Genomic DNA, 27,518 nt, shown 5'->3' with positions numbered 1-27,518 from the left:
AACTGCGATTCTATATTAAGGGAAAGAAACTTGGGGCAAAAATGTGGCACATGCGTCTAGAAGAACCTGGTAGGAATAGTTTTGGTTTTTGGGGTGAGATTTCCTCTGAGTAGATCCTCCTTGACAGTTCGTTATTCAGGTTGCTTGTTGCAATGGCAGCGTACGTCATTCAAAGGCAAAACGTGGCAGTGGAAAAAATGAATGGCAAAAATCTCTTTTGAAAGAATTTTCTAACTCTTTTCTTTGATTCATAGAATTGATGACTGCTTCTGTGCTTCTCGGAAACTGGACGCAGTGGCCACAGAAGCAAAATTCAAGCAAGATTTAGGGTTCCGGATGTTGACCTGTGGCCGAACAGATCTGGTCAAGCAGGCCATATCTTTGCTGGGGCCCGATGGAATTAACAGCATGAGTGAACAGGTATAAAGAATTATAAACCATGTAGAAAATAAAAAGACTTTGCTTTTTAAAAAAAGTTTGAAATTAAATATTAATTTTCTGAACAGCTCGAAACAAAAGTGCTTAAGGAGAATGAGTTTCTTTTACTCAGAATGGTTGCTTATGTGGGGAGTTTATTATAGACATATTTCTGATCAGTAAGTGGTAACATACTTAAAACATACTTAAAATAGCGCTTGGGAGCAATCCCTTCTTAGTGACCATTGAAACTCAAGGAATCTCACAGCCAAATAAGAAAGGCAAGATTCCCTGTTCTATTTTCACCAATAATAAAATTGTATACACCATTCATATTTCCTTTTAAAACTCCTAAAGAAGCAAAACAAAAACAGTAAGAATCCTGAAACATTTAAAAAAACTTAGTCCTACCAAAAAAGAGAGGTCTCTTTGTAGAATGGAGGCAAATTACTTTTTCTTGCTCCATCCATTTATTCTGTCTTTGGAGCATGAACCTCTCTTTAATTCAAACAAGCAAACATCAGTTTTTTTCTTCATTCACATTTTTGGGCAATAGTAACAGTAACAGAGTTGGAAGGGACCTTGGAAGTCATCTAGCCCAACCCCCTGCTCACGCAGAAGACCTGTACTAGGGATTCGAACCGCCGAACTGCCAACTTTTCTGATCAACAAGCTCAGTGTCTTAGCCACCTAGTCAGGCTAATGATTAACTTTCCCTTCTTGACTACATTTGTGCCTGATATTGTCAAAGAGACATTAATCACAAAGGATATCTTGATCAGCCAGACAGAATATTTTAGATTAATATAAATTTGTAGCTAGAAGGCTCTGTAGTGAAGAGTCAGTTAATCTAGTTTTCCTCCAAACAGGGCAGTATTCCCCTAGAGCTAGAAACTCTCAACAGAGTTGCCTGGCATTTCATTTCAAATTAAATCAGTATATATAAAGGCATGCATACCAAAGATGCTATTCCTCCAATTGCAGTTAATACTTTTGGCAATTAATATAAAGTTCCAGTCTAACCTCAGGAGTGAAATATTTGGACCTGATCACCTGATGTGGTAGCGATAGCGGTGGGTGGTTCGGAGAACCAGTAGAAAAAAATCCTTGCCCTGCCCCCCCCCACCCATGCCCAGCTGACCTACGCGATCATCAGAGGTGTTTTTTTTTTACTTTTAAAAGCATTTTTTCTTTGGCCAAAAAAATGCTTTTAAAAGTTAAAAAAAAAGCCACTGATGATTGCGTGGCTCAGCTGGGATTGTCAGAACCCTTTAATAGTATTTTTTCTACAACTTCTTCGGCCGAAGAGGTTGTAAAAAAAAAAGCTTTTAAAAGGTTCTGACGATCAGGCAACTCAGCTGGGAAAAATGCGTTTAAAAGTAAAAAAAAAAAAGTTGGCCACGCCCACCCAGTCACATTACCCACCAAGCCACGCCCACAGAACCGGTAGTAATAAATTTTACATTTCACCACTGTCTAACGTGTTAAAATAAACCTGTTAAAGTCTAACCCCATGATGGTGAACCTATGGCACGTGTGACAGAGGTGGCACGCAGAGCCCTCTCTGTGGGCACGCATATCATCGCCCCAGTTCAGCCAGCTGGTCATCAGATTTCTGACACCCGGGGGGGGGGGCACACACATGCACACAGGCGGGTGTGTGGCTTCCGGTTTGGACACTCCGTGCCTAAAGTTTCGCCATCAATGGTCTAACCTTTTAAAATAAAATAACAACATAAATTTGATGAAGGACTGCTCTGCAAAATAAATGCCCAATATTTTATTCTTTGTAGATAACAGTAGAGTGGAGTCCAGAATCCATAAAGGTCTTGAGATTATAACCTTCATCTTGGCAAAGAAGCGTTAATCAAAATTTAATAAACAACTTTTTAAAAAGTATGCTTTACTGGTAGTCCTTGATTTACAGCTAATCATTTAGTGACCATTCAAAGTTACAATGGCACTGAAAAAGTAACTTGCATTCAGTCCTCATGCATAACTATCGCAACATCTCCATGGTCCCATGAGCAGCAAAATTCAGGCATTTAGCAGCTGCCATGTATTTACAATGTTTGCAGAGTGCTGGAGTCATGTGATCGCCATTTGTGACTTCACAGCTGGCTTCTAACAAGTAAAGTCAATGCGGGAACTAAGATTCACTTAACAACCACACGATTCTTTTAACAACTATGCCAAAAAAGGTGGTAAAATCAGATGTGATTCACTTAACAACCGCCTTGCTTAGCAGTGGAAATTCTGATCCCAGTTGTGGCTGAATGTTGAGGACTACCTAAACCCATCTACATTTTGAACATCTCACATCTGTTTTTCTAAATAAAATCTGGGGGGGAAACGTTTGATGAAATAAATGGGCAAACCCAGGCATGCAAATCAACTTCATATTTCATAAGGTTATCATTTGATAATGCACCTCAAGGGAATTTCTTGTGGGATTTTTTTCTGCCTATAATGCTAGTGATAAGATTAGCTGTATAGTTGTCTCCTTTCAATTTTTTCTCACATATCAAATAATATCAAATATCACTTGTCTGAATCAAATAATATCAAATAAAGCTTGTCTGAATCAAATAATATCAAATAAAACTTGTCTGAATCAAATAATATCAAATAAAACTTGTCTGAATTTAATAATATATTTGTGGATTGATAGGTGTTTGCAAATGGTCTAGTGTCCTGCTTCTTGTATTTGAACCCTAGTCTGGCCACTAGGACATCACTTTGTGATCCTGAAAGAAAGATCATAAATCAAAGACTATAAATAAATGATTATGAATACTGCTGTCCACACAGGGTATGACTCCACTGATGTATGCTTGTGTGCGGGGTGATGAGGCCATGGTCCAGATGTTACTGGATGCTGGAGCAGACCTAAATGCTGAGGTGAGACTATTCTTATGATTGCATCTGTTCTGGGAAGACAGGTTAAAAACGCAGGAAGCCAGAGACAAGGGCACTCATGTTTTAAAATGCTACATGACTTTGTTAGAACAGCTAAAATATCAAATCCAGATTTAATCTTTTTTTGAGCCATCTTTAGGAACATTTTTACCCTTTGATGCATGTAGCACTCCCTCTCTTTAATAATGGTCTTTATTACAGGAATGAAAAATAGAATCCTTGAAAGCCAAACGTTATTGAACAAAACAGCAGTGCTTATCCAGTAATGACATCAAGACCTAGTACTTCCTGGTGCTAAACCCAGTCCCCTATGGCAGTAGTTCTCCACCTGTGGTCTGCGGATCCCTGGGAGGCTGTGATGTCATCACAGGGCATCTGCGAAGGCTTTAAGAAATGTTATGATTTAAGTCTTGAGCTAAGTCTTGATGCCTTTGGACATGGTCTGTGGCCACAAAGGGCATTTTAAGGAGGTCTGTGGTGAAGAAAAGGTTGAGAACCATTGCTCTATATTATCTTCCAAATGTATCACTTCATATTATCAGTATTATTATTTAATGATCTTAACATTATAGTTCCTAATTTGTTAAACATGGCTAGATTCACCCAATTTAATTTAATTTTTTAAAATGTACTGCACTATCATCTACCAGGATCTTTTGATGGTTTTATAGTAAGCCAAAAACCAAACAAGCCATCTTACATCTTAGCATGATATCCAAATCAATCCAACCTAATTTGGGCTTTAGACTATCCTTCTCTTTGATTGGGTGCTTCACTGAAATTTTAAGTCCAGAAATTTTAAGCTTGATCAGCTCACTAAGAAGTAAGCCAACAAAAATCTTGCTTGTGGAACTGTGGTCACAAGCTACAGAATTTGTCTGCGTCAGTATTTTTATGGAGTATTAGCTGCATGCACATGGTCTGGTATACACACTTCTTTCATATAAACTTGTATTTAAAGCCTGGCTTAAAATGGCTGAAATTCATATCGTGCTCCTGAACAAAAGGTGGCTTATATATCAGTGAATCAATCAACAAAACTGACATTTTATGCAGGCAGAGAGTGGACTGAACTAGCTGGGCAGTCAGTCAATAAAGAATAAAAAAGAATAAACAATAAAGAAGCATCTCATACAAAGCATATTCATCTCCACTCTATGTTACCAGTGCCAACCATGGACACTTAAAATAAAACATAAACAAAACTTAGTCACAACGAAATGAGTTTTTTGAGGAAAATTGCTGGAGTGCCCAGAAGGGAAAGAATTGGCAAAGAACCAATCTTAAGCTACATACAAAAATAGTTTGTTCACCTGGAGAGAAGATCATGGGATTCCATGGCATATAAGACATTCACAAAAAGGGGAGAAGGTCAAAGAACACAAGGTAGACCAAAAAGAAGATGGAGAGACAACATCAAAGGCACACTATAACAACATCAATTAACAAAGGCTGAGGCTGCCAGAAGAGCAAGAACTAGTACATTTTATTTTCTCAATACCTGAAGCAGTAAAAGAGGAAGTGAAGAAGAAGAGGAGAAGGAAGGACCATTTGTGGAAAAGGGGCACAGTATTCAGTCACTTTTCAACATCCAGCTGAAATGAGATGCTCTTTCTTTTGCACTTATAATTTCTGTTTCTCTTCTGCATCCTATGGAACAGTGAACTTTTTACAATCTAATAATTTTTGTGTCCTTGTTCACAAGGCTCTTTGGCAATATAAATAAAAGATAACCATATGAGGGTGAACTAATAAATAATTTCTTCTCCTTTATCATAAGTTGCCCATTGCCCATCATTCTACTTATAGAGCTCCTGATTACATTTGCCAGGGTATAATTTGGGACAAATCTTGCAGAATCAGTTCTTTGTAAGATTTATAAGTCTAAAAAGTCCAGAAAAATTGGGCCAGAATGAAAAACATGATGCAGCATTTTTTTGTTTACTTTTTAGTTTGCCTAAGGCTACCCACAATTCAATGAATGAATAGTAGTTTGTTTCAGGGGAAAAATATGCTATCTATTGCTGCTAGTGCAGTGAAACAGCAAGATTTAATAATGGGAGATTTATTAATCTTTGATGGCTTCACAAACTTTCAGAACCATTGTAGACAAGTGACAATCTCCATGTTAAAATAATATATATTGAAGGCGAATTGAAGATAACTAAATAGAGTGTAAACATAATTTTCATCATACAAGAGGATACTGAAAAGCAGATAAGGAAAATGGAGGAAAGGGTGGTTGAAGTTGATTTAATCATGCTTTGTTGTACTTCTGCTACTTGCAGAAATTTTGATGGAGAAGTGGGATAGGTTAAGATAAAGTAAATGGGATCACAAAATTCTATAATAGGATCCAGTGCTGGACTTTTCGGTTGCTCTGCTAAATGTCTTTGGTTTGTTAGCAATTGAAAATTGATGCAATCTGGTTTGCCATTTGTTGAATTATTTAAAATTGATTTTTCATGATGTTTGCAAAACAGAGTCTCTGGTGGAACTCTTCATTGAGAAATGGAGTCAAATTGGGATAGGAAGAAGAGTGCCTTTTAAAAATAAACAAGATTTTCTCTGGTGTGAAAAATTGCTATAGCAATCTGAAAACCATCACCTTTAAAACTTTCTATAGTGTTGCATTGCAATCTATGCTGAAGCAGCAGTTTGATATCGAAGAACCTTGTCATTAACTATGGTGGGATATCTGTAATGGGACAACATTCATTTTTAACCTTCAAGCCAACAAAAGCTTATTGGCAAACCATGTCATAGAAGGAATTCAGGTGGCATTTGTGTTTTCTTAAGGCTAGTTTTAAAAGAAGGGTCTGAAATCCTTTAGCTGGGTGATATTAAGTACTAGTTATAAAGTCTTATTTATTTGTACCAAAAAAGGTGCAGATTCTGAAAGAGAAAAAAGAGCCAGTTTGGTCTAATAGTTAAGGCACCAGGCTAGAAATCAGGAACTGTGAATTCTAGTCCTACCTTAGCCATAAAAACCAGCTGGGTGGCTTTGGGCCAGTTACTCTCTCTCAGGTTTATTCTGGAACATGTTGTGGAATTTGGAAAGTGATGGAATAGATGTATAATTTTAATCTTTGTTCACATGGTATAAAGTTACAAGCTGGCAAAATCAGAATTTGAAAAAGTAAATCTGGGGGGCAGCCAAAAATATTTTTTGTTAAAGAAGACAATACTACCTAGTTTTTTTTTTTAATATTGGACTAGCTCGTTATTGATATGCAGGAAAGTTTATCTCATGTAGTCAAGGTTTCATGCTATTTTTAAAACTTGAGTTGTGCATTGTGATAATAGGTTTTTATAGGTTTTGTTCATTTGGTTGTGGATGAGGGTTTCTTAGTTTAAAAAAATAATTGTGAGGTGTGAAATGCATATCTTTTTATGAGTTTATGAGATGCAGCAATTAGTCTGTTCAGAATTTCAGATATCTCTGCAGTATGATGTTACTTCTTGTCTTAGAATAGGCTGAAGTGCAGATAGCAGGCATTATTTCTGCTACTATTATATTGAAGTGTTTTCGTATTATCTCAGTATTGGTGAGAATTTCATGTGAGAACTAATTTCCAATACATAGTTTTTTAAATTTCCTGGTCTAACCTTAAAATACTCTTAAGTAGCCTGGCATGAGACTGTTCCTCTGTGAAGCTGACATTTGTAGGCATTCTTTTTTACATGTTCTAACAAATAATCAATTACAACTAGTATGGTGCTGTGTTTGACAAGTGTACAACTTATGATTGACTAGATAGTAGAAGAGTGTTTTCCTGCCAGCAATCGAATAGTGAAAATTACAGAGAAAAAATTGGGACAGTTAGTTCAAGATTCTATGCTTAATCTAAATCTGCTGAAGTCAATCCTCTGCTGTTTAGGATGGCCAGCAAAACAAGAAAAATTTACATGTATAGAACCATGATGGTGACCCTATGGCACATGTGCCAGAGGTGGCATGCAGCGCCCTTTCTGTGGGCATGCAAGCCGTGCCCCAGTTCAGCTCCGCCATGCATGTGTGTGTGCTTCCCACTGGCCAGCTGGTCTTTGGGTCTCTGCTGTGTATGCACAAGGAGCGGGGAGCATGCGGGAGGGCCATGAGCGCATACATGAGCATGCGCAGAGGGCGTGCATGCGCAGGGGGTTAGGGCATGTGTAGGAGGAGTTTGCACATGTGCGAGGGGTGGGGCATATGCGCAGGGGCCACACATGCATTGCATTTTGGGCACTCGGTCTGGAAAAGGTATAGAACATGTCACTTCCCTGCCCCCCACCCCCAACAATATCTTCTTAGGGAATTGTTTCAGGCATCATATTAAACTATCTTTAATGTTAATATAATTCACAATCCTGATTTTATAGATATATGTTAACTTTAGGTTAAAGTTAGCTATTATATAGTTAAAATTAAGTGTAGTTTGAGGTTCAGACTGGAGAATGGAGTATGGCAAACAGCTGGGAAGAATGAGAGAAAAGCCATGGAGCTTTCAAATCTCTGTCTTCTGCTATAACAAGGTAGAATAGACAGCAGAGAATGGAGCATTTCCCTGTCTCTGCTTGCCTAAGCTGGTGATGGTACCATGAACCATGACTAGTTAGACCACACATTGAACTACACTTCTTCTAAATTTAAAGTGGGACTCTTTCTTTCTGTCTATTTATTAGGAGGAAAAGGGTGTGTTTGAGACCAGAACTCTCAAAAACCTTTTCTTATAAAGTTGTGTCTAAATCAGATCATTAACTAATTTCTGAAAAATTCATAGCTTTAAGGTCCTCTTGGTTTTGTTGAAACATTGTATGAGTTTGGTAGGTTTGTGTGATTGTGATACTTTGAGAATGAGATGGAGAGTAGCATCTCCCTTTATCTTTCTGTTTGTTGGAATATAGTTTGAAGCTACTGATGTACTGATGTGATCATCAGATGAATAGTAATTGATTGTAAGAATTGTATCTAGCTAGGCCTTTTGATTAAAAGGATCTAAGAAAAAATGGTTAAGGAAGTCTATTTTGTTGCCCAGTTAAATTTTGATTAGATTAAACATAAAAAAAAAGGATTTTTAAAAAAGAGTTTGTTTTGCATGCTTGCTTGCTTTTCTCTGTACCTTAGTGTGCCAAGCATTCTGGCAAGTTTGTTTTGTTTACACATACAATGGCTTTTGCTGAAGAGTCATATATAAAAGAAACCTACTTTATCTGTTTATAGGTTGTCAATACTCCTCATAAATATCCATCCGTCCATCCTGAGACCCGTCATTGGACCGCCTTGACATTTGCTGTGTTGCATGGACATATTCCTGTAGTCCAGGTATTACTGTATTTCCCTTTTGCTCCATCTCATAGTTTATTTCTCATGGTTAGTTTTTAATTGGCAATCATTCCATACAGCAGCCATTTTCATATATATATATATATATTGCTACTTCTTTCTTTGCTCTGTAGATATATAATAACACTATTATATACAACTACAAGTATAAGGCTGCAGTCTTAAGTATACCTATTAAGAAGTAATTCTCATCGGATAGCTAGAATTAAATCTGAGAAATTTGCATGCAATTAAAGGCTAAATCACTGTGAAATGTAAATAAGGCAATTAAAAAAGAAATTATGCCAATAATATCCTATTGGCATTTTGAATAATTTTTGACCATATGTTTATGTATCCATTTATTTATTGTTTAATAATATATTATTATGTTACATGATAATATGTTATAAAAGAAAGCTTCCTTTCTTTTCCTCCTTTTGTCCAACCTTGTTTTAAAAAATCACAGCCAAAAAGAATAGACATAAAACAATAAATAAAAATAGAAAGAATAATACTGTGGGAGTTTAGGAATCACATAGAGTTGTTTTGGAGCTCTAAAACCCCTAATCCAACGAGTTTCATTCACTAAAACTTTATAATTTCTTCATGCTATATAGAACAGATTAATGATATTCGTGGCTATCAATTCCAGCTCCAAGTTCATAAGACATTTAAAGTGATGACGGTTTCATAGAGGATAGGTTTATCAGTGGTTATTAGAAAAACTGGAAAGGAAGTTTGCTTTATCTCTAATTTGGAGAGAAGCAAAAAATGACTTCTCTATGATATCCTGCTTTCTGAAACTGAATATGGTATGTTATTGGTCACTCTCTATTAGCGAGATCCAAGAAGAAAGTTCCTACATTATTTGTAGATTAAATATCAGTGTGGCATTATGTAAAGGCCAGTGGTCTGCATCAGTGATGAAATCCTACTGGTTCACACCAGTTCAGGTGAACCGGTAGTAAAAAAAAGCTACCAGTTGGGCCGAACCGGTATTTCTAATGATCAGCTGTGCCACGCAATTTAAAATCTCTAGAAAGCAGGGAATCCTGCTTTCAAGGAAATCTAAATCGTGCGGCACAGCTATTCCCCCCCTCGCTGTTCTATTTACCTTCCCAAGCCTCCTTTTTCCACGCACAGTGTGCATTTGGTATGCACTGCACATGTGCATACACGCAGCGTGCATTTGGCGCACACCGGGCATGCGCGGGCAGTGAACCAGTGGCAAACCAGGGAGGATTTCACCACTGCTCTGCATTCTAGATATTTTTCAGCCTTTCTTGTTTTCCTGTATATTTTGTAATTTAGAACACAATAAATACTTTGATGTCTCAAGCAGTGGACGTTATGCTTTTCACCCACCACCCACCCCTTTTGCATATATACCGTAGAAGTGAACTGAAACAGCAACTCATATTACTTCAATGTTGGTGACAGACCAGTGTCTTCCATCTCACTGGAAGACAGCAATCTAGCGCCTTCAATTGCATCTGAATACAAAATGATTCTAGCCTCTAATAGGAGAGAATGGATTTCAAGTTCAAGCAGAATATCTGGAAGGTTGATCGCTACTTCTCGGCATCTGTTGTCTCACATTGCCTAATAGCAGTGCTGTTTTTGATGGAACCGACAAGGAAGGCCAAATGCAAGACTACCATAAGATGCTTATGACTGATCACTCTTCACTGCTATTTATTACTGCTCTCTCTTTCAATAACAGGATTCCTTTAACAATGTAGTGTCAAGCACATTGTGCTTTCATGGCTCCTAGTCAAGTGATTTAAATCCAGTATAAAACTTCTGAAATAAAGAAATGGACATTATCCATTTAAAAATGGTTACATTTATAAGATTGAAGATTTACCTGTGACAGATAATGTACATCAATGTATATATGATATAATGGTAATAGTTAGCATAGCTTACTCTAGAACAAATTAAACCGATTGTTTGTTGAAATGTTGCATTTGTTGAATCCTTGAAATGTTAGATTGTGAAAATAGTATTGGAAAGACCAGGTTGTGGGTTATATAAATAAGAAGCAACCCTATCCTCTTCTAGCACTGGTGATGTTACCTAGTTGGATAATGAAACATCTGGAAGAAAACAAGTTCAGAGAGCAACAAGGACCCCCCCCCCAGTTCAATCCTGAGCTACAAATAGTCCCTTCTATTAAATCAGAATTGTTGGGATGGGACAGTTTCTTTGGCAACAGCAACATGGAATGGGTGAATAATTCCTTTGGCATCTACCCCAATAAGAATAAGAATATAAGCAGAAGATTGGTTTTAGACGGGATAGTTATATTTCTGAATCTTTGGATTGTTCTGAATGGATTAAAAGTTGCCATGGTAGAGGATATATGGTGCCCTACATCTATGATACCATTTCAGGTTTTTGCATTTCAGTGCTGTCATATTCTTTAGCTGGTTCTCCCCACCCCACCCCCACCCCACCCCCACCCCACCCCCACCCCGAAGCCTAAATATATTCAGTTCCCTCAAGCTTTCCAGTGTCATAATAATATGAGCTGACATTTCTGTGGTGGTGAAAAAAAATGTTCAATTGCTACCATTTGGTATGTTGCCTTCTCAAACCACTTTAGGGTAATTTGTGGTTGTATTGTAAATTACTGTTTGTTTTCATGATAGAATCCTCATGTGTCTTCTCCTCCCAAGATATAGAGACACTTAAGGATGTTCTATTTCTGAAGTTCTTGAACTTCTCACTTTGGTATTTGTTTTAATGTATAGCCCACTCCAAACATCCCCAATCTCTGTCATTCTGAAATCTTTTAGGTTTCTCGTAACATAAAATTCCATTTATTGTGTGAGAATGGAGCATTAGGTTAGGTGAAAACGGAAGATGTATAGCTGGGCTGCAGTTCCTAAGAACTGTCAAGAAGGGCAGTTGTCCATTGACTTTACCTTCACTATGAAAACACAACAGAAAGCTCTTGGGAAGCCAACCATAAGCTTGCTGATTCTGAAGCAAATATAAATCAGGTTGGTGGCTTAAGAAGGCAGTCATAAGAGAAAGCAGGGAATTGACCATTCAGTGTTTGGGACATTTTTTTGGGGGAAAAAAAAGAGAGATAAAAGGGCTGATCCTTTAAAGGCCATTATTTGGAATGACTGTGTTGAAAATGTTGCACATTTACTGTTGTGCAATAATCCTGTCTCAGCAATGGTACAAATAAAAAAGAGGTGTTAGGAAAAAAATCCCTGCAAACTGCATGCCCGTGTGGGATTCTACAATTCATTTGACACACAGCATTAACATTCAGCTGTTCTTATCACCTTTTCCCTTGATGCTTTCTTGGTGGCAACCAAAGACGACAAGCATCTTGTTTTGTGACCTGGCCTCTAATTTGATGGCCCTTAACCTTGGACTTCTCTACTTATTAATTTGCTGTTACCTGATGTGGGCTGGAGTATGCACTAAGTGGTGGCAAAGATCTACATGACTTTGTTGGTTGTCTGTTGGTCATCTGGATTTTTGGATCCCATATGTGATAGCTAGTATTTATATATTTTGCAGCATACAGCTGCTTTAGATTTTACAAGTTTTGGGACTGCAGTTTCTGGCTCAGAATGATGGGGTTTGCAATAAAATGGAACTTGCAATAAAATGGATAGGTTGAAGAAGATTGCTCTTCTGTGTTGGATGAGCATTTTAGGTCTTGTGTAGAAATGTGTTTTTTTTAAAACAAACAAACAATGGATTTCTTTTATAGCTACTACTGGACGCAGGAGCCAAAGTAGAAGGTTCTTTGGAACATGGTGAGGAAAACTATTCAGAAACACCCTTGCAACTGGCAGCAGCTGCTGGTAAGGATTATCTTATCATAATACCTTAGTTAATATTGTTTGATTGAAGAGAATAAGAAGCAGGCTTTTCGTTGTTACTGATTTGTAGGAAATTTTGAACTGGTTAGTCTGCTTTTGGAGCGAGGTGCTGATCCTATGATTGGAACAATGTACAGGAATGGAATTTCCATGACTCCACAAGGTGATATGAACTCCTTCAGCCAGGCTGCTGCACATGGACACAGGTATATTTGGTATGCTTTTAGTTAAGTGTTAAAACAATGTTTGAATGGGATGTTTAAAGCATTTGACCTCCAATTCTTGTACATTCAGATTCACATATATAAATTTACACTGTCAGGTTTTTCTTAAATATTATTTTTAATACAATAGGTAAAGGATACATTCTGTTTGCTATTGCTATTGTCCATGAAAACTAAACAAAAGTAAGGAGGTGTATATAACCGTAATAATGCAGGAACAGACACTGTTGAGATGCAGGCAACGAGTTACAAGCTGGATGTTGGTATTAAAGCAAGTTAAAAATCAAGATAGCCTAAAGTCAGGAAAAATATTATTGTCCTGGAAAACTCTTACCTTAAATGCTTAAAATATCTATTTTACCTTTTAATCTTCTTGCCAGATCAGATTGCATATCCCACTTGGGGGAGGTTTTTTTAAGTGTAAGGTACTCATTTTGCTCCTTACATTACCTACAAATCAAATACAGCTGAAAAAATATTGGCTGTATTTTATTTTGATATCAATTCTGAGGCTATCAGACTAGGGACAAAGACAGAATTGACCTGTAGGCCATCTCAAACCAGGATCTATTTAGGACAAGCCCGTTTAGCTGTTCAGATTTTAACAGACTACAACTTGTGTCAGGCTGATGGGTTACAAGGCAAAAAAAAATCTTGACGAACATAATATTCCGTCACTTGATATTTGTTTTAGCTTTATAACTCAGTTGCTCTATCACCTGAAATAGCTTGCAGGAGCACCTTTCAATGAGATTTCAATGAAAGGCAAAGACAGAAGTATTTGTGAAGTCAGGACCATTGCAGTAGAGAGAAGTCTCAAATATAGTCCTAGTTTATAGATGTAGAACTTATGTAAAACTTCAGGAAAGGAATATGAGATACAAGGTTTGTTCAGGAAATAGATATTCCAAATATTCTTCAAATTCAATTCAAATTCATATCTTTATTGTCAGTGCACAACCTATCTACAATGAGATCAGTTGAGCTTCCTCAGTGCACCCCCCCAACACAATACAATTCTTCAGTATAAAGATTTGATGGAATCACAAGGAAAAACAACAGATCTGCAAATTTTACTGCCCTGGCAGTATACAGAACTAATGAACCATTAGGCTAGTAACAAAGGGGTGACTTGTGAGAAAATAAGACAAGTTTAAGGCAGGGAATAAGCATGTGTATATATGAATCAGAAAGGCACAAAGACATGATTTTAAATCAGCTTGTTACTAAGCGCTTTGTGAATGCAGTGTCTAAAAATGCCATTAAGTCATACAGAATTTCTGTCTGTGTTGCTAAACCCAGACATCTTTGCACTTATAAATCATCCCTTGATGATGCAATCATTGGATGATAAATAATCATGTGTAGAATTAGAGAGGAAAAGTTAGCATTTCTGTATCAGGCCCAAGAAAATACATGAACTGAAAGTGCAAAAAAAAAAAAAAAGCAGCACCATTTGAAAGGCAACTGTCTTATTATTTGTGGTAACAAAGGATTGAATAGTTGTCTTTGCCACCACTTCTAATGTTTTTCATTTACCAAGATCATCTTCTATTATGACCGTATATCCTTTAGCTTTAAAAATCCAGGAACTGATTTCAACTGGCTATAAGTTAAAAATGTCATTAGTTCTAGTAATACCACTATAGAGATTTATGTAGATTTATGTATATTTAATATAAATATATTTATACAGAAATTTATAGTAATATAACTATAGAGATTTATGTGCCTTGGAATGGAATGCACTTGGACACCTACCCAATTGGGATATAGATAGCTTAGCATTACCTTCCAATGATTGATGCCATCCAAATAAGATGAATCACAACTCTCATAATTTCAACAACCCCAGAACTCTTTTGCAAATGGCTTTATATTTCCATTATAAAAATAAAGATGGATGGATGGGATGGGTTCTGTTCAGATTGAGAAATCATACCTCACCTGAAGTTTGGATGGAGAAAAGCTTAGATCTGGTGCAGACTCAGTCTTCCCCTTGATGCATCTGTCATAAATCAAGTCAGCCATATGTTCAGTAAAGAACTCATTGTAGAACTCTTTAGCTCTGAGTTGCTATGAGTTGTGACACATTTAGCTATGCTTGTCATCACCTGGAGAATTCTGGATTGCAATTATCAGAGGTTTCAAATGTTTTCTCCTCTTATTGTAAAGCACAATAGACACACTATCGCAGATAGCAAAATAGACACCTTCCTCCCCGTCTAAACAAACACAGAGATACATACACTCAGCCCACTTGCTTTGGATACATTGCTTATTCTATCCCCCACAGGACTGAACATGCGCAGCTAGCAAGATGTAAGCGTATCAGGTAGGTGGGAGGTAAGGGAGAGGTTACATGCTGGGTTTCATTGCTTGTTTATAATTATTTGTTCATTGGGAGCAGCTCCATTGAACTTTAATGGCCTTCGGATGAAAGCTTGTTGATGGACAGGATATGGGTTTTTTGAATATTTGACTTGCTATTGTAGCCTCATGTATAAAGAAAAGAAAATACTTTGTTTACTAGATCTTGTTGGATGAATTAAGCAGAATTAGTATTAGCCAGATGGCTAGTGGACTTCTGTTTCACTGTTAACAATTCCCATATGGTGGCCTCTGCCCTTCCCTTTTCTGTCTTTTGGCTTGTGATTGATAGGAATGTGTTTCGTAAGCTTCTTGCTCAACCAGAGAAGGAGAAGAGTGATATCTTGTCCCTGGAGGAGATATTGGCTGAAGGAACTGACTTAGCAGACAGCACGCCTGCTCCTTTATGTGCAAGCCGCAACAGCAAGGCCAGACTCAAAGCTCTGAAAGAGGCAATGTATCACAGCGCTGAACATGGCTATGTGGATGTAACCATTGACATCAGGAGTATAGGTCAGTTTGGGTTTTTCTCTCTCTCATGAGAAATGACTCATCAGAAAAATGGTTTGATGTAAGAGACCCTTGTCTGTTGAACTGACAGTTTTTGACTGCTCCTCAGTTCTTGTCAAAACAGAAATCAGGCAACTGATAAAACATGTCTAGGAATACTGGAAATTCAAGTGTTAAAAACAAGTATTTTTAATTATTATGGATTTATTACATGAGAAAAAGTACAGCTCCCATTCCATAAATTTGTAAATATTTATATTGTTGCGAACCAAAGTGAAATACATTTTGCTCTTGGCCAAGAAACCAAGAATAGCTGGGAACATTTTTACAATCATGACCATGGCAAGGGAGAAGGCCTTAGGTCCCATCCAGTAGATAAAGGAGTTGATATAGACTACTAATTTCTTCTCTCTGACCCCAAAAACTTTCAGCTCAACTAGAGCTGCTGGTTCTCTAGTTTGACATGTGTACATCTGGAAATGATCACAATAGGTTTTGTCTTGCCTTGACATTCATTTTCTGAAAAGACAGAAATCAAATGAATTTAATGGTAATAGCAATAGCACTTAGACTTATATACTGTTTCACAGCCCTCTCTAAGCAGTTTACACAGTCAGCCTATTGCCCCCAACTATCTGAGTCCTAATCTTATCAATCTTGGAAGGATGGAAGGCTGAGTCAACCTTGAGCCTGGTGAGATTTGAACTGCCAAATTGCTGGCAGCCGGCAGTCAACAGAAGTAGCCTGCAGTACTGCATTCTAACCACTGCACCACCAGTCCTATTAATAAATCGAGTAAAGAATTGTGGTCCTGAATATGTTGCTGAACTACACCTCCCAGGTTTCTTTACCATGTTCGTTGTGTATCCTGTAGATTGTAGCTCAGCAGCATAGGAAGGGCTTCTGGCTGCTCAACCCTTTCCTAATTAAAAGTATTTTAAAATAAACAGGCATGCATGTTTTTGAAAAAGATCATGCTGGTTTCAGTAGTACTACATAGCATCTTTCTTTTAAGCAAATGCCCCAGCCTATTCTAACAGATGAAAACTGGGGTGCTTAGTAGGTAGTAAATTTCTGGAAGGAGGTTACTTTGGCTTTACAGTGTAGACTCTTTCCAAAAGTAGCAATTCTGGTTCAATCCAGTTCGTCTTTGAAGAGCAAAGAAGCTGGTTTTAACCCTGGAAATGAAATTGACTAGGAACTGCTTATGAAAAAGCAAAAAGCTTGAATGGGCAGGCTGGATGCTTGGACAAAAAAAGATTTTGCATATGTCTAAGAAATACAAAGAAGACAGCTGGGAGGAAGAAAAATAGTATATGCCCATTTTCAGAGCAATGCTTTTTCAAAAGAAATGATATATGAGCAATTCAGAAATATCCATATATAGTATTTGTTAAATGCATACATTATCCAAAGCATCAATAAGTACCCTAAATTGCATGCTTATCATAAATTATAGTTATTTTTGCACTGAATTTAAGACACTGAATAGGCCAAAAGAAGATCAACATTAAATGTCTTCTCTCATTATCATCAGAGAACATGCTGCTGATGCTGCTCTAAAATCAGCCTTCTGAATATCCGCATCTTAGAATTTCTATTAGATAGTTGAATTCATGAGTTATTTTGGTGAACAGGAAACTGGTAGCAGGAAGGAAAATGGAGCTCTGCACATTTAGTCCTACCCTAACTGTTATTCTAGTTCTACTGTTGCTGATGCTGGGGCTCCTCCTATTTTTCAGAAGGAAGCTTCTTAAAATCTTGAAGGATCATGATAGCATTTAGAACCTTGATCATTTGGGATTCCAAACTGTGACATCACGAGATGTCACCAGGATAGGATAGGATAGGATAGGGTAGGTAGGGTAGGGTAGGGTAGGGTAGGGTAGAGTAGAGTAAAATAGAGTAGAATAGAGTAAAATAGAATAAACAGAGATGGAAGAGATCTTGGAAGTCTTCTAGTCTAACCCCCTGCTCAGGCAGGAAACTCTATACCATTTCAGACAAATGGTTTTCCAATCTCTTCTTAAAAACTTCCAGTGTTGGAGAATTTACAACCTCTGGAGGCAAGTTGTTCCACTAGTTAATTGTTCTGTCAGGAAATTTCTCCTTAGTTCTAGGTTGCTTCTCTCCTTGATTGGTTTCCACCCTTTGCTTTTTGTCCTGCCCTCAGGTGCTTTGGTGAATAGCTTGACTCCTTCTTCTTTGTGGCAACGCCTAAGATATTGGAACACTGCTATCATGTCACCCCTAGTCCTTCTTTTCATTAAACTAGACATACCCAATTCCAACAACTATTCTTTATATAGGAGTGACCTTGCTTTTCTTTGCAACAATAGAGAGAATATGGCAGAAACAAAGATAAAGGTGAGAAGTGTGACTCCAAGCAGTGCAAACTTCATGTGAAAAATTATCCTGGCAGATAGTAGGCAGTTCTTACTACTATAAAAGAGTTATATAAAACTTCAACACTAGGTGTTTTACTTTCATAAAGTCTTGGCACTAGGGTTCCATATGGAATTTGACCTGCCTTGTTTATTTGGGAAGGTCCATATTTCCATTCTTAATTCTCCCATGGTTACCCAATTCTTCTTCCTGCACTCTTTTTTTTTATATGCAGAAATTCTCACTTTAAAAAAAAAGTGTGGAAATGTTGCTCAGTTTTTGCAACTTACAATGATTCTCCCATTTCTTTTTGAGAAGTGCAATTCTGACATGGGCAATTATACTTCAGGCAGGTAAACATATTGTAGAGTACCATTTTACAACCCTGTCATGATTTTTAATTGTCCCTTTAGTTAGGGCTAAAAACATTTTCCCTCATCAACAAAACTTTCTGGATACACATCTTCAGAATACTGAAATAATGAAATGGTGCTGTTTTATCATTGTCATTGCAATGTGTTTTTCCTAATTAAACCAGCTATTTTGTAATCAGCTCTAACATGTTTGACGTTCCATAGAGAATGGAAAAGACTGCTACTAAGAGTTAATTATAGTGGCGTAGTGGTTAGAATGCAGTATGGCAGGTTAACTCTGCCTCGTGCCAGGAGTTCAATTCTGATCATCTGAAGGTTGATTCAGCTTTCCAATTTTCCAAGTAAATTGAGGACCTAGATTGTCGGAGGCAATATCTGATTCTGTAAACTTCTTAGAGAGGGTTGTAAAGCACTATGAAGAGGTATATAAGTCTAATTGCTATTGCTATAGTTGTGTTGGGTTTCCAAAAATGAACAGTATATCATTATTGTTAGATGTTATGTGTCATATATATACGAGGACTGAGAAAATATTGATCATGATGGTTCCAGCTTTCAGTTCTAGTCTTTAAGGTAAGGTGTTTTCAGCTGGACACTCTGTCTCTCCAGACCATCTTCTCCTTACCATTATTACTCTGTCTAACCATTTGACTCTGGTTTTGGATTTCAATGTCCACCCTGGAGCCATTGTTACTACTACTCTTTGTTCTTTTCACTGGCTGCTTGTTTAACAAAGGCCGATGACCTGGTAATTGTATCCAAAGGAAAAGCACACAAAATTGGCAATGGGTTCTCCATTTGTGTTATTGGCTAATAACCAATAGGTTATTAGGAAAGGAAATAGTGTATATACAGTAGAATCACATTCATAAGTCAAAGGCCTTCATATTATAATATTGTTTCTGATTTTTTTTACAATCAATAGAAACTTTCAGATACTTTTTGTTTTAAATAGGTGTTCCGTGGACTCTCCATACATGGTTAGAATCTTTGCGAATTGCTTTTCAACAACATAGAAGGCCCCTTATTCAATGTTTGCTGAAAGAATTTAAATCTATCCAGGAGGAAGAATATACTGAAGAACTCATCACACAAGGATTGCCTTTGATGATTGAAATCTTGAAAGCAAGTAAGGTAGGTGACACTACAGGCTTGTCATTTTGCAGATAATAACTATTTGCAATGGGCTTTTCCGCTTATAAAGCAAATAGCTTATAGAGCAAAACAGAAGCATTACAAATGCAAAGGAAGAATTTATGTGCAACAGTAAAACTTTCACCAAAATATTTGAGGTAAAGCAATCTTTATAGCAGCAAACCATCTACAATCTACTATCCAGTGAAAATAAGTATTGTAATCAAGGATGAAATTCTCCCGGTTCGGACCAGATCAGCTGATCCGGTAGCAATGGTGGCAAGTGGTTCAGAGAACCGGTAGGAAAAATCCATCTCCCCCCCATGCCCAGTCGCCTGCTTCCCTGCTTGCCGCTTCTTCAAAAAAATGCTTTTAAAAGATAAAAAAAGAGGCTCTGATGATCACAGCTGAGCCACGCGATTGTCAGAGCCTTTTTTTTACTTTTAAAAGCATTTTTTATAACCTATTCAGCTGAATAGGTTGTAAAAAGAATGCTTTTAAAAGTAAAAAAAAGATCACGCGCCACAGCTGATCCTCTCCCCACGTGCACTGGTCTACTTACCCCATGCCTCCTTTTGGCGTGCACTGCACACGCACCTTGCATTTGGTGCGTGGTGTGCCCTGCGTGTGCTCAGCGCGCATGCACAACCAGCGAACCAGTAGTAAACCGGTTCAGATTTTACCACTGATTTTAATCAGAAGCAGATTAGACAATGTATTCAAAGCAAGTATTCATGCTTTTGTATTTCAGACTACACTGCTTGCCTTGTTATCCTCTCCCTTTCTCTTCCTTATTAAGTACATGTATTTTGCTAGTAAAACTTATTTGTGTAATATACCTTCAAACTGAAATTGCAAACTGTGATCTGCAATATCGGTGTAGAGAGAAAGCAAACCCAATTGGTTGCCGGTTTGAAGGTAATGGGAAATAATTCGTGATAACACAAAAATGAGTAATGAAGAATATTGTACAAGAAAACAAGTTAGGGGGAATCATGGAAGCACTGTTCCATGAATGGCTTCACATTGGATGCTATCCTGTTCAGATAACCATGGATTATTGAGCAAGCAACTATTGAATCAATTCACACAACACCAGAAGCTAACATTTAATCTCTCGTGGCTTTCTTCCATGTGCCAACCAAAACCCTGAAAATTAATCCAACATGCATGACATTTAGTGGGTGTGAACAGACATGCCTTTAAATGAACTGTGCATTGTAAAAGCAATTAATATTAATAATTTGATTTAAAAAATCAAATTCTCAATAACTTATAGACTAGAGCACTAGATCAGATCTGGAAGATATAGCAATCTATATAGCAGTCTATATCACTGTGGTTTAATCCCTTAAAAGGAATAATAATAATAATAATAATAGAAATGCATATTTGGTTTCATAGTATAATTTTGATTTTAAAAATGCCCTTTGAAATATAAAACAGTATGATAATGAAACATGCATTATTCAGAGGAATAAAAGATTTTGATTGTTAATAGACAAATGCTGTTTCAAGAAAATATCCCATATATTTTGTGAAAGAGCCTAGTGCAGACCTATTATTATTTGAAATTAAATCAACTTTTAACTAGATTATTCATGTCTCCTTTCTCTCTCAACCAGATAGATTTTTTATGGTCTAGTGACTGTTGTAACCTATATATTACTTGTCATCAATGTCAGTATTTCTGTATCTAAACAGTTCAGAAAAGCCAGGATCCGCAATCTTCATAAATGTGCATCTTGCATTCTCCATATGAGAGACAAACATCAGGTACACTAGTGTGGCATGTCAATATACTCATAATTAACCAGTGTCACATAAAATGATTAGCATGGTGTTGTCTAGAAACTAACCTTGGATTTGCTGGATTTGCATTTAAATCCTTATAAATAATTCCTTCTAAAACATATTTCATCAATGGATTTAAAAGACCCCTTCTGTTGTTGTTTTTTAATTTACGTAAAGGAAATATTTGTTGAAATTTCCTGAAGAACCAAGAAGTATTAATTCTGTATCTTGCGTGCCCTCTTTTGATCCATAAACATTTTCCTGGCCTGAGTTTTTGAGGCACCAATTTTTAAAAATCTTTTTAAAATCAAGCCTTGGCATTATTCCCAGTAACCACTGAAAGACATTTTATGTATCTCATTTGATTAATGGTATTCTCTTTGGAAGAGCTATAATTTAGTTTTGTCAACATAAAAACCTATTTTTCTCAAAGTCGTCATTGCCTCTGGCTGTTCACTTCAACATCTTAGATTCGCTACTTACATATGTTGACTAGTATTAATGAAGTATTGAATTTCAAATCTTCTGATAGCAATCTTTCAAAGTATTATTTAATCATGAAACACTGATACTGGAGATTTTCCCCAAAGACAGTTTGACTAGTTTGGGGCAGTGCTCCTTTTTATGTTAACAATCTCATATGAGGTCAGTTTTTTGAGGCAGAATAGTCTCAATAACGTCTACTGGAAGTCTACTTTATTAATTGTATGGCATAATAACAGAACCTTGAAAGCTTGACAGAGATTCTTTTTCTTCCTCTTATACCAATGAGAGTCAAGGTAGGGCAAACTTGAATTTTTGGCTTAATCCCTCCTCACTTCCAGATCTAAACTTATATTTTTGTAAAAGCTGTTGAGATCTTTCTTCAAGGCCACCTTCATACTTCTCTGGATATGGCTGAAAGAAGATGATAATCATATTGTGTGACTTATGACAAACGGAAACTCCTAGAATCATAGTGATCTTTTAATCAGCAATTTCCCTTTCCCAGTTTGTTTTTATATCTTCCTGTCAGAGACAGGAAGAAAAAAATGCATGTCTCATTCCAGTACATAATGCAGTTTTCTTATAAAAATTCAGCAATTGCTCAAAGATTGAAGGCATATTCAATCTTTCATCCATCCGTCTGAACAATTTTTAAAAGATTCTACTGATATCATCATAATCTTCATCATCATTCTTTCATCCATTCATTTTAATATTAGATGGCTCATCCTACTTTAGTTTATCATCTGTCTTTCTGCCCATTTTTGAAAAAAATAGTTTAGTCTGGACAGAAATAGATAGAACTTTTTTTTTCAGACTTTTGCCCCACACTAGCTTTATCAATTCATGGTCACCAAAGCTAGAAGAACTGAAAAGCAATTTGCTTTGAATGACAATGGCTTTCTATATTGTTAGTTAGGACAAAAGTAGGATGAAAACTATACTTTTATTATTTGGATTGGTTTTTGCATTTGGATTCTAGTTATTTCAGTAAGAATGCCTCATTTATAGACCAGAAGCTTTCAAGTTCGTAACTTCAATGAATTATTCAGCAATTGTTTTCATCCATCTTGCTGCAACTTTGCTCCTTCCTCTATTAGCCTGTGAGAGAGAGGGGAGAGGGAGACAGAGAGACAGAGACAGACACAGAGAGAGACAGAGATAAAGACAGAGACAGAGGGATTGGATCAATTTCAGAGGAGCGCCTGAAGAAAACATCAGTACCAGTGGGTTAAAACCTATGAGGAATAGCTTCAGCTATATGATCAAGGAAAATCTCTTGACTGTAGGATCTAGTGAACTAGTGAAATAGGCTACCAGATGAAGAAACCAGATAATTTCTTAACCAAATGCATATTTTCCTGGGGTTGTGCTGCAGCAGTGGAGGAGAGACACAGAGTCCTGGGGAAAGATGCAGCTGCTTTAAGGAGTCACGTGTGATACATGAATGTCCTCATATGCTTCATAGCACTGTTTTTCCTAGCAATGGCATAGCATTTTTGTCTCTCTCCTTGGCAGCCAGCTCCTGGTGCCTGATGCATGGATATATGTTGTTCATCCTATTTTTGTTAGAGTTGCCAGAAAACGAACATATGCATTTACAGTTTTATTGAGCTGTGAAGTTGACTTAATTTTCTTCTGAATTTTCAGCTGAAAGACATAAAAACAGGTTTGCATTATGTGCTTTTATCAGAGTATCATTCTGTCTGAAGAGAGACATAATTACCTGTATTGGTGGTTCTCAACCTGTGGTCTACCCCGAGGGACGGGCGCAATGTCATCACAGAAGGCTCACGAAGGCTTGATTTAATTTTTAAGTCTTGGTTGTCCATGGCCATGGTCCATGGCCACAAAAGGTATTTAAAGTGGGTCTGTTGTGAAGAAAAGAACCACTGACCTATATAGGATATCTCCACAATGATTTATCAGCTTCTAATGGTGTAGAGAAATTGCTCAGGGAAAGTAAGACAATATCTGCTCACATTTTTAGACCCTCAAAGCCATAAAACACTTGAATGAAGGAACTTTGTTTTGTGTTTATTTTACTGCATTTTTTTTTTGTTTCAGAATGAAGTGATTAGTCAACAGCTGGCTGTCATTTTCACTCATTGCTACGGACCTTATCCTATTCCCAAGCTTACTGAAATCAAACGCAAACAGACATCTCGTTTAGGTAAGCGTGCTGCATGAGATCTTTGGTTTCAGTTTAAAAGAGATGTACTGTAGACATTTGGTCTTGGTAGACTATCCATGTAATCCAAAGTCAGAAGAGATCATAGAATATTCTAATCAGGGCCAAAGTTATTTATTTATGTATTTATTCAATTTGTATAGCTGCCCATCTCACATTTCTGACCCTAGGCAACTTGCAACAATTAAATATAATTATAAAAATAAAGAATATAAATAAATGCTAAACTCAAACACAAAACAAAAATGCAGTCAGCAGATGAAAACAAGCAATAGATACCATTTATTAAAACCATTGGAAAGCTCAACATTACTATTTTTCCTTTCTATTTCCCAATCAAATGCCAGTCATTTATATCATCAGTTTTCCAATTTGGAATATGGGTATGTAGACTTTAATAATGATTTTATGACCATTTTTCTCCCAGAGATCAAACTAAAACACATTATTTACTATTTAGGAGAACTTGCATTCACAACAGTGATATTGCTGGCAATTGTATCTGTGCTACCTTCTTTTTTAGAGTACTTTAATAAGTAACAAGCAATTTGGACATAGGAAAATGGAAGGCTTCTGAAGCAGTTGGTATATTTGTATGTTTGTATAGGTGCAGCTTGGAAACTTCATCTGCATTAGTTCAAATTTCTGCAATATAGTAGTCATTGATTAACCACCATTCGGTTTTTTTTAATTATTTGCATTTATATCCTGCCCTTCTCCGAAGACTCAGGGCGGCTTACACTATGTCAAGCAATAGTCTTCATCCATTTGTATATTATATACAAAGTCAACTTATTGCCCCCAACAATCTGGGTCCTCATTTTACCTACTTTATAAAGGATGGAAGGCTGAGTCAACCTTGGGCCTGGTGGGACTTGAACCTGCAGTAATTGCAAGCAGCTGCTGTTAATAACAGACTGTCTTAGCAGTCTGAGCCACTCAAGGGCCCTTAATGATCGCTCATAACAGCACTGAAAAAAGTGACTTATGACTGTTTTCACACTTATGACTGTTGTAGCATCCCCAAGGTTATGTGATCAAAATTCTGAGGCTTGGCAGCTGGCTCATATTTATGATGGTTGCCGTGTCCTAGGGTCATGTGATCATCTTTTGGGACCTTCTGACAAGCAAAGTCAATGGGGAAACCAGATTCACTTAACAACCGTGTTAACTAATTTAACAACTGCAATGATTCACTTAACAAATGTGTCAAGAAAAGTCATAAAATGGGGCAAAACTCAACAAATTTCTCACTTAATAGCATAAATTCTCTTAACGATTGCATGAGTCACGTAACAACTGTGGCAAGAAAGGTTGTAAAATGGGGCAAAACTCACTGCACAACTGTCTTGCTTAGCAACAGAAATTTTTGGCTCAGTTGTGGTCGTAAATTAAGGACTATCTGCATTTTCCAGATTTATTTACTTATTTATTTATTTATTTATTTATTTATTTATCTTCTCTAAATTGATATCTTCTAACATGTTCCTATCAGCCAAGACCAGCATGATCACTGTTATTGAAGCTGAAAACAAATTGTATTAATCTGGTGTAGAAATCTGGTGGTTTAGACCACGGGTGTTTAACTTGATTTCATCACATGACGTACCGTGACGTATCACGATGTTTTTTGATTTTGCAGAGTTGGGGAGGGTGTGGCCTGCACATGACACATCTGTCCTGTGGGCCATCAGTTTGACAGGCCTGGTTTAGACATAAGCAAGAGTACTGACAAATAAAAAATAAGCCATCCATCATATATTTATATAAAATGTATAACCCTACCCAATTCCTTTCCCAGGACTTTGGCACTTCGTAAACCTCCCAAATATGCGGGGAAAATAAAACCATAAACCATTGAATTTTATTATGCAGTGTGTAGCAAACTTGAATATAAAAATACTGTACGCCAATATTTACCACTCTTCTCAGAACTGTTGAAAAATACAAGTGTTTGTTTAAAAATGAAAATAAAAAATGAGAAATAAAAGAAATAAAAATGAAAAAAATACAAATTATTTTCTTAATACTGGCCTTGGGCCAGACAGCATTTTTAAAATATTTTTATTTTCTGGGAAAGAGGCTTGTGGGATTGTCTTCCCAAGATAGCACAATAACTTGACTAATTGGGGTGCTATGGATGGACTTTGAAATGGGGAATCGTTTCTCCTTTTGTCTCAGGTAGCAGAGTATCTTAGATTGCTCTGTTGCTCTGTTACCTTTAAAAATAGTTTTATAATCTCTTTCAGTGGCTTGGAACGCACTCTGGATGACAATACTTGAGTATATCTCCTGTCAAAATCTTCCAACTTGAGCAGGGGGTTGGACTAGAAGATCTCCAAGGTCCCTTCCAATTCTATTACTCTATATTCTATGTGAGGGATGTCATAGATCCGGCCCGTGGAGCTGCCCTGGCAACAGTGAAGGACTGGCCTGTGGTGCCTCTGCCAGTGAAAACAAAGCTCAGGAGGGCTGCATGCGGGTCCTCCTGAGCTCTGTTTTTGCTGGCAGAGGATTGCAGGAGCTGCTGCAGCTGAAAATGGAGCTCAGGAGCCCATATTCTCTGGCAGAGCATTCAGGCCACCACAGGCGCCCCCAACAAAAGTGACATCAAGCTGGCCACACCCATTCTGGCCAAGCACCCCTCCCCAAGGTCAAATAACCCTGATGCGGCCCTCAACGAAATCGAGTTTGACACCCCTGTTCTATGTTCTTCAAAATAACTTCAAAGGTGTATTCATCTTAAATTACAGTCTTTTATAATGAAGATCAAATATATTGATGTTTTAATTTATTCCAGTTAAAGTGTCTTCCTCTTGGTTTTTTGTTTGCTTTTTTGTTTGGGAGGTGGTTTTTTAAAAAATTCAATCTGTTGTTTTTTGTCATTTCAGATCCTCATTTCCTCAACAATAAAGAAATGTCAGATGTTACATTCCTTGTGGAAGGAAGACCATTTTATGCTCACAGAGTATTACTATTTACTGCATCTCCTAGGTATTTATACATATGAAAATGGCATAAACTTAATTTTAGTATTTTGGATCACAAAAGGCAGACAAATTTATAGGTTACCCAAGAGGAATTAAGATTATATTTCTTCACTGGCTGAAGAAATTGCTGGTGATCACTGCATATCTCACCCCAATAAACGTGACTAGTTGAAAAGTGTGATAGAATCCAGAAAGGGACATCAAAGCATAAGGAGAAACAATACAGATCAATTAGGAGTTTGGTAGTCTTCTTAGGGAAACTATGTTCAGCAGCCAAAATATGTTTCTGCTCTAATGGTAAAGTCTTACACTAAAAGACATTATTACTGTACATCTCCAGTTGGAGAAATTTGCTTGCCATTATGAATATAGAGCCATTGTGGTAAATATGATTAGACACTAGTTTTTCTACTAGCTTTAGAGCTGAATAAAGGTAGACCTTTCTGGACAGTACTCCATCAATTCCTGTCACTTCCACAACTGGAAAATTATTGTCATTTATTTATTTTTACATTTATTTATTTATGAATATAAGGTATTGGGACCCAAGCAGAGGTGGTATTCA

The 27,518-nt window shown here is 37.0% G+C and overlaps 1 protein-coding gene across 2 annotated transcripts in view; it reads left to right on the top strand.

Moving 5' to 3' along the window:
* ABTB3 (ankyrin repeat and BTB domain containing 3) overlaps positions 1-27,518 on the top strand; it is a 251,108-nt gene that overhangs the window by 211,756 nt on the left and 11,834 nt on the right. Inside the window, exons 5-14 of one of the 2 annotated variants that reach the window (XM_058189706.1) lie at positions 255-420; positions 3,229-3,318; positions 8,540-8,641; positions 12,384-12,477; positions 12,566-12,701; positions 15,016-15,054; positions 15,382-15,602; positions 19,314-19,492; positions 23,840-23,945; positions 26,855-26,957. In XM_058189706.1, the coding sequence (XP_058045689.1) occupies positions 255-420; positions 3,229-3,318; positions 8,540-8,641; positions 12,384-12,477; positions 12,566-12,701; positions 15,016-15,054; positions 15,382-15,602; positions 19,314-19,492; positions 23,840-23,945; positions 26,855-26,957 (1,236 nt within the window). The remainder of the gene's footprint in view (positions 1-254; positions 421-3,228; positions 3,319-8,539; positions 8,642-12,383; positions 12,478-12,565; positions 12,702-15,015; positions 15,055-15,381; positions 15,603-19,313; positions 19,493-23,839; positions 23,946-26,854; positions 26,958-27,518) is intronic. The other variant, XM_058189707.1, reaches the window with a different exon arrangement.

Source organism: Ahaetulla prasina, chromosome 7 (assembly GCF_028640845.1).
Source record: "Ahaetulla prasina isolate Xishuangbanna chromosome 7, ASM2864084v1, whole genome shotgun sequence".
Taxonomy (NCBI): Eukaryota; Metazoa; Chordata; class Lepidosauria; order Squamata; family Colubridae; genus Ahaetulla; species Ahaetulla prasina.
This window is presented reverse-complemented; position numbering and strand designations above follow the sequence as displayed.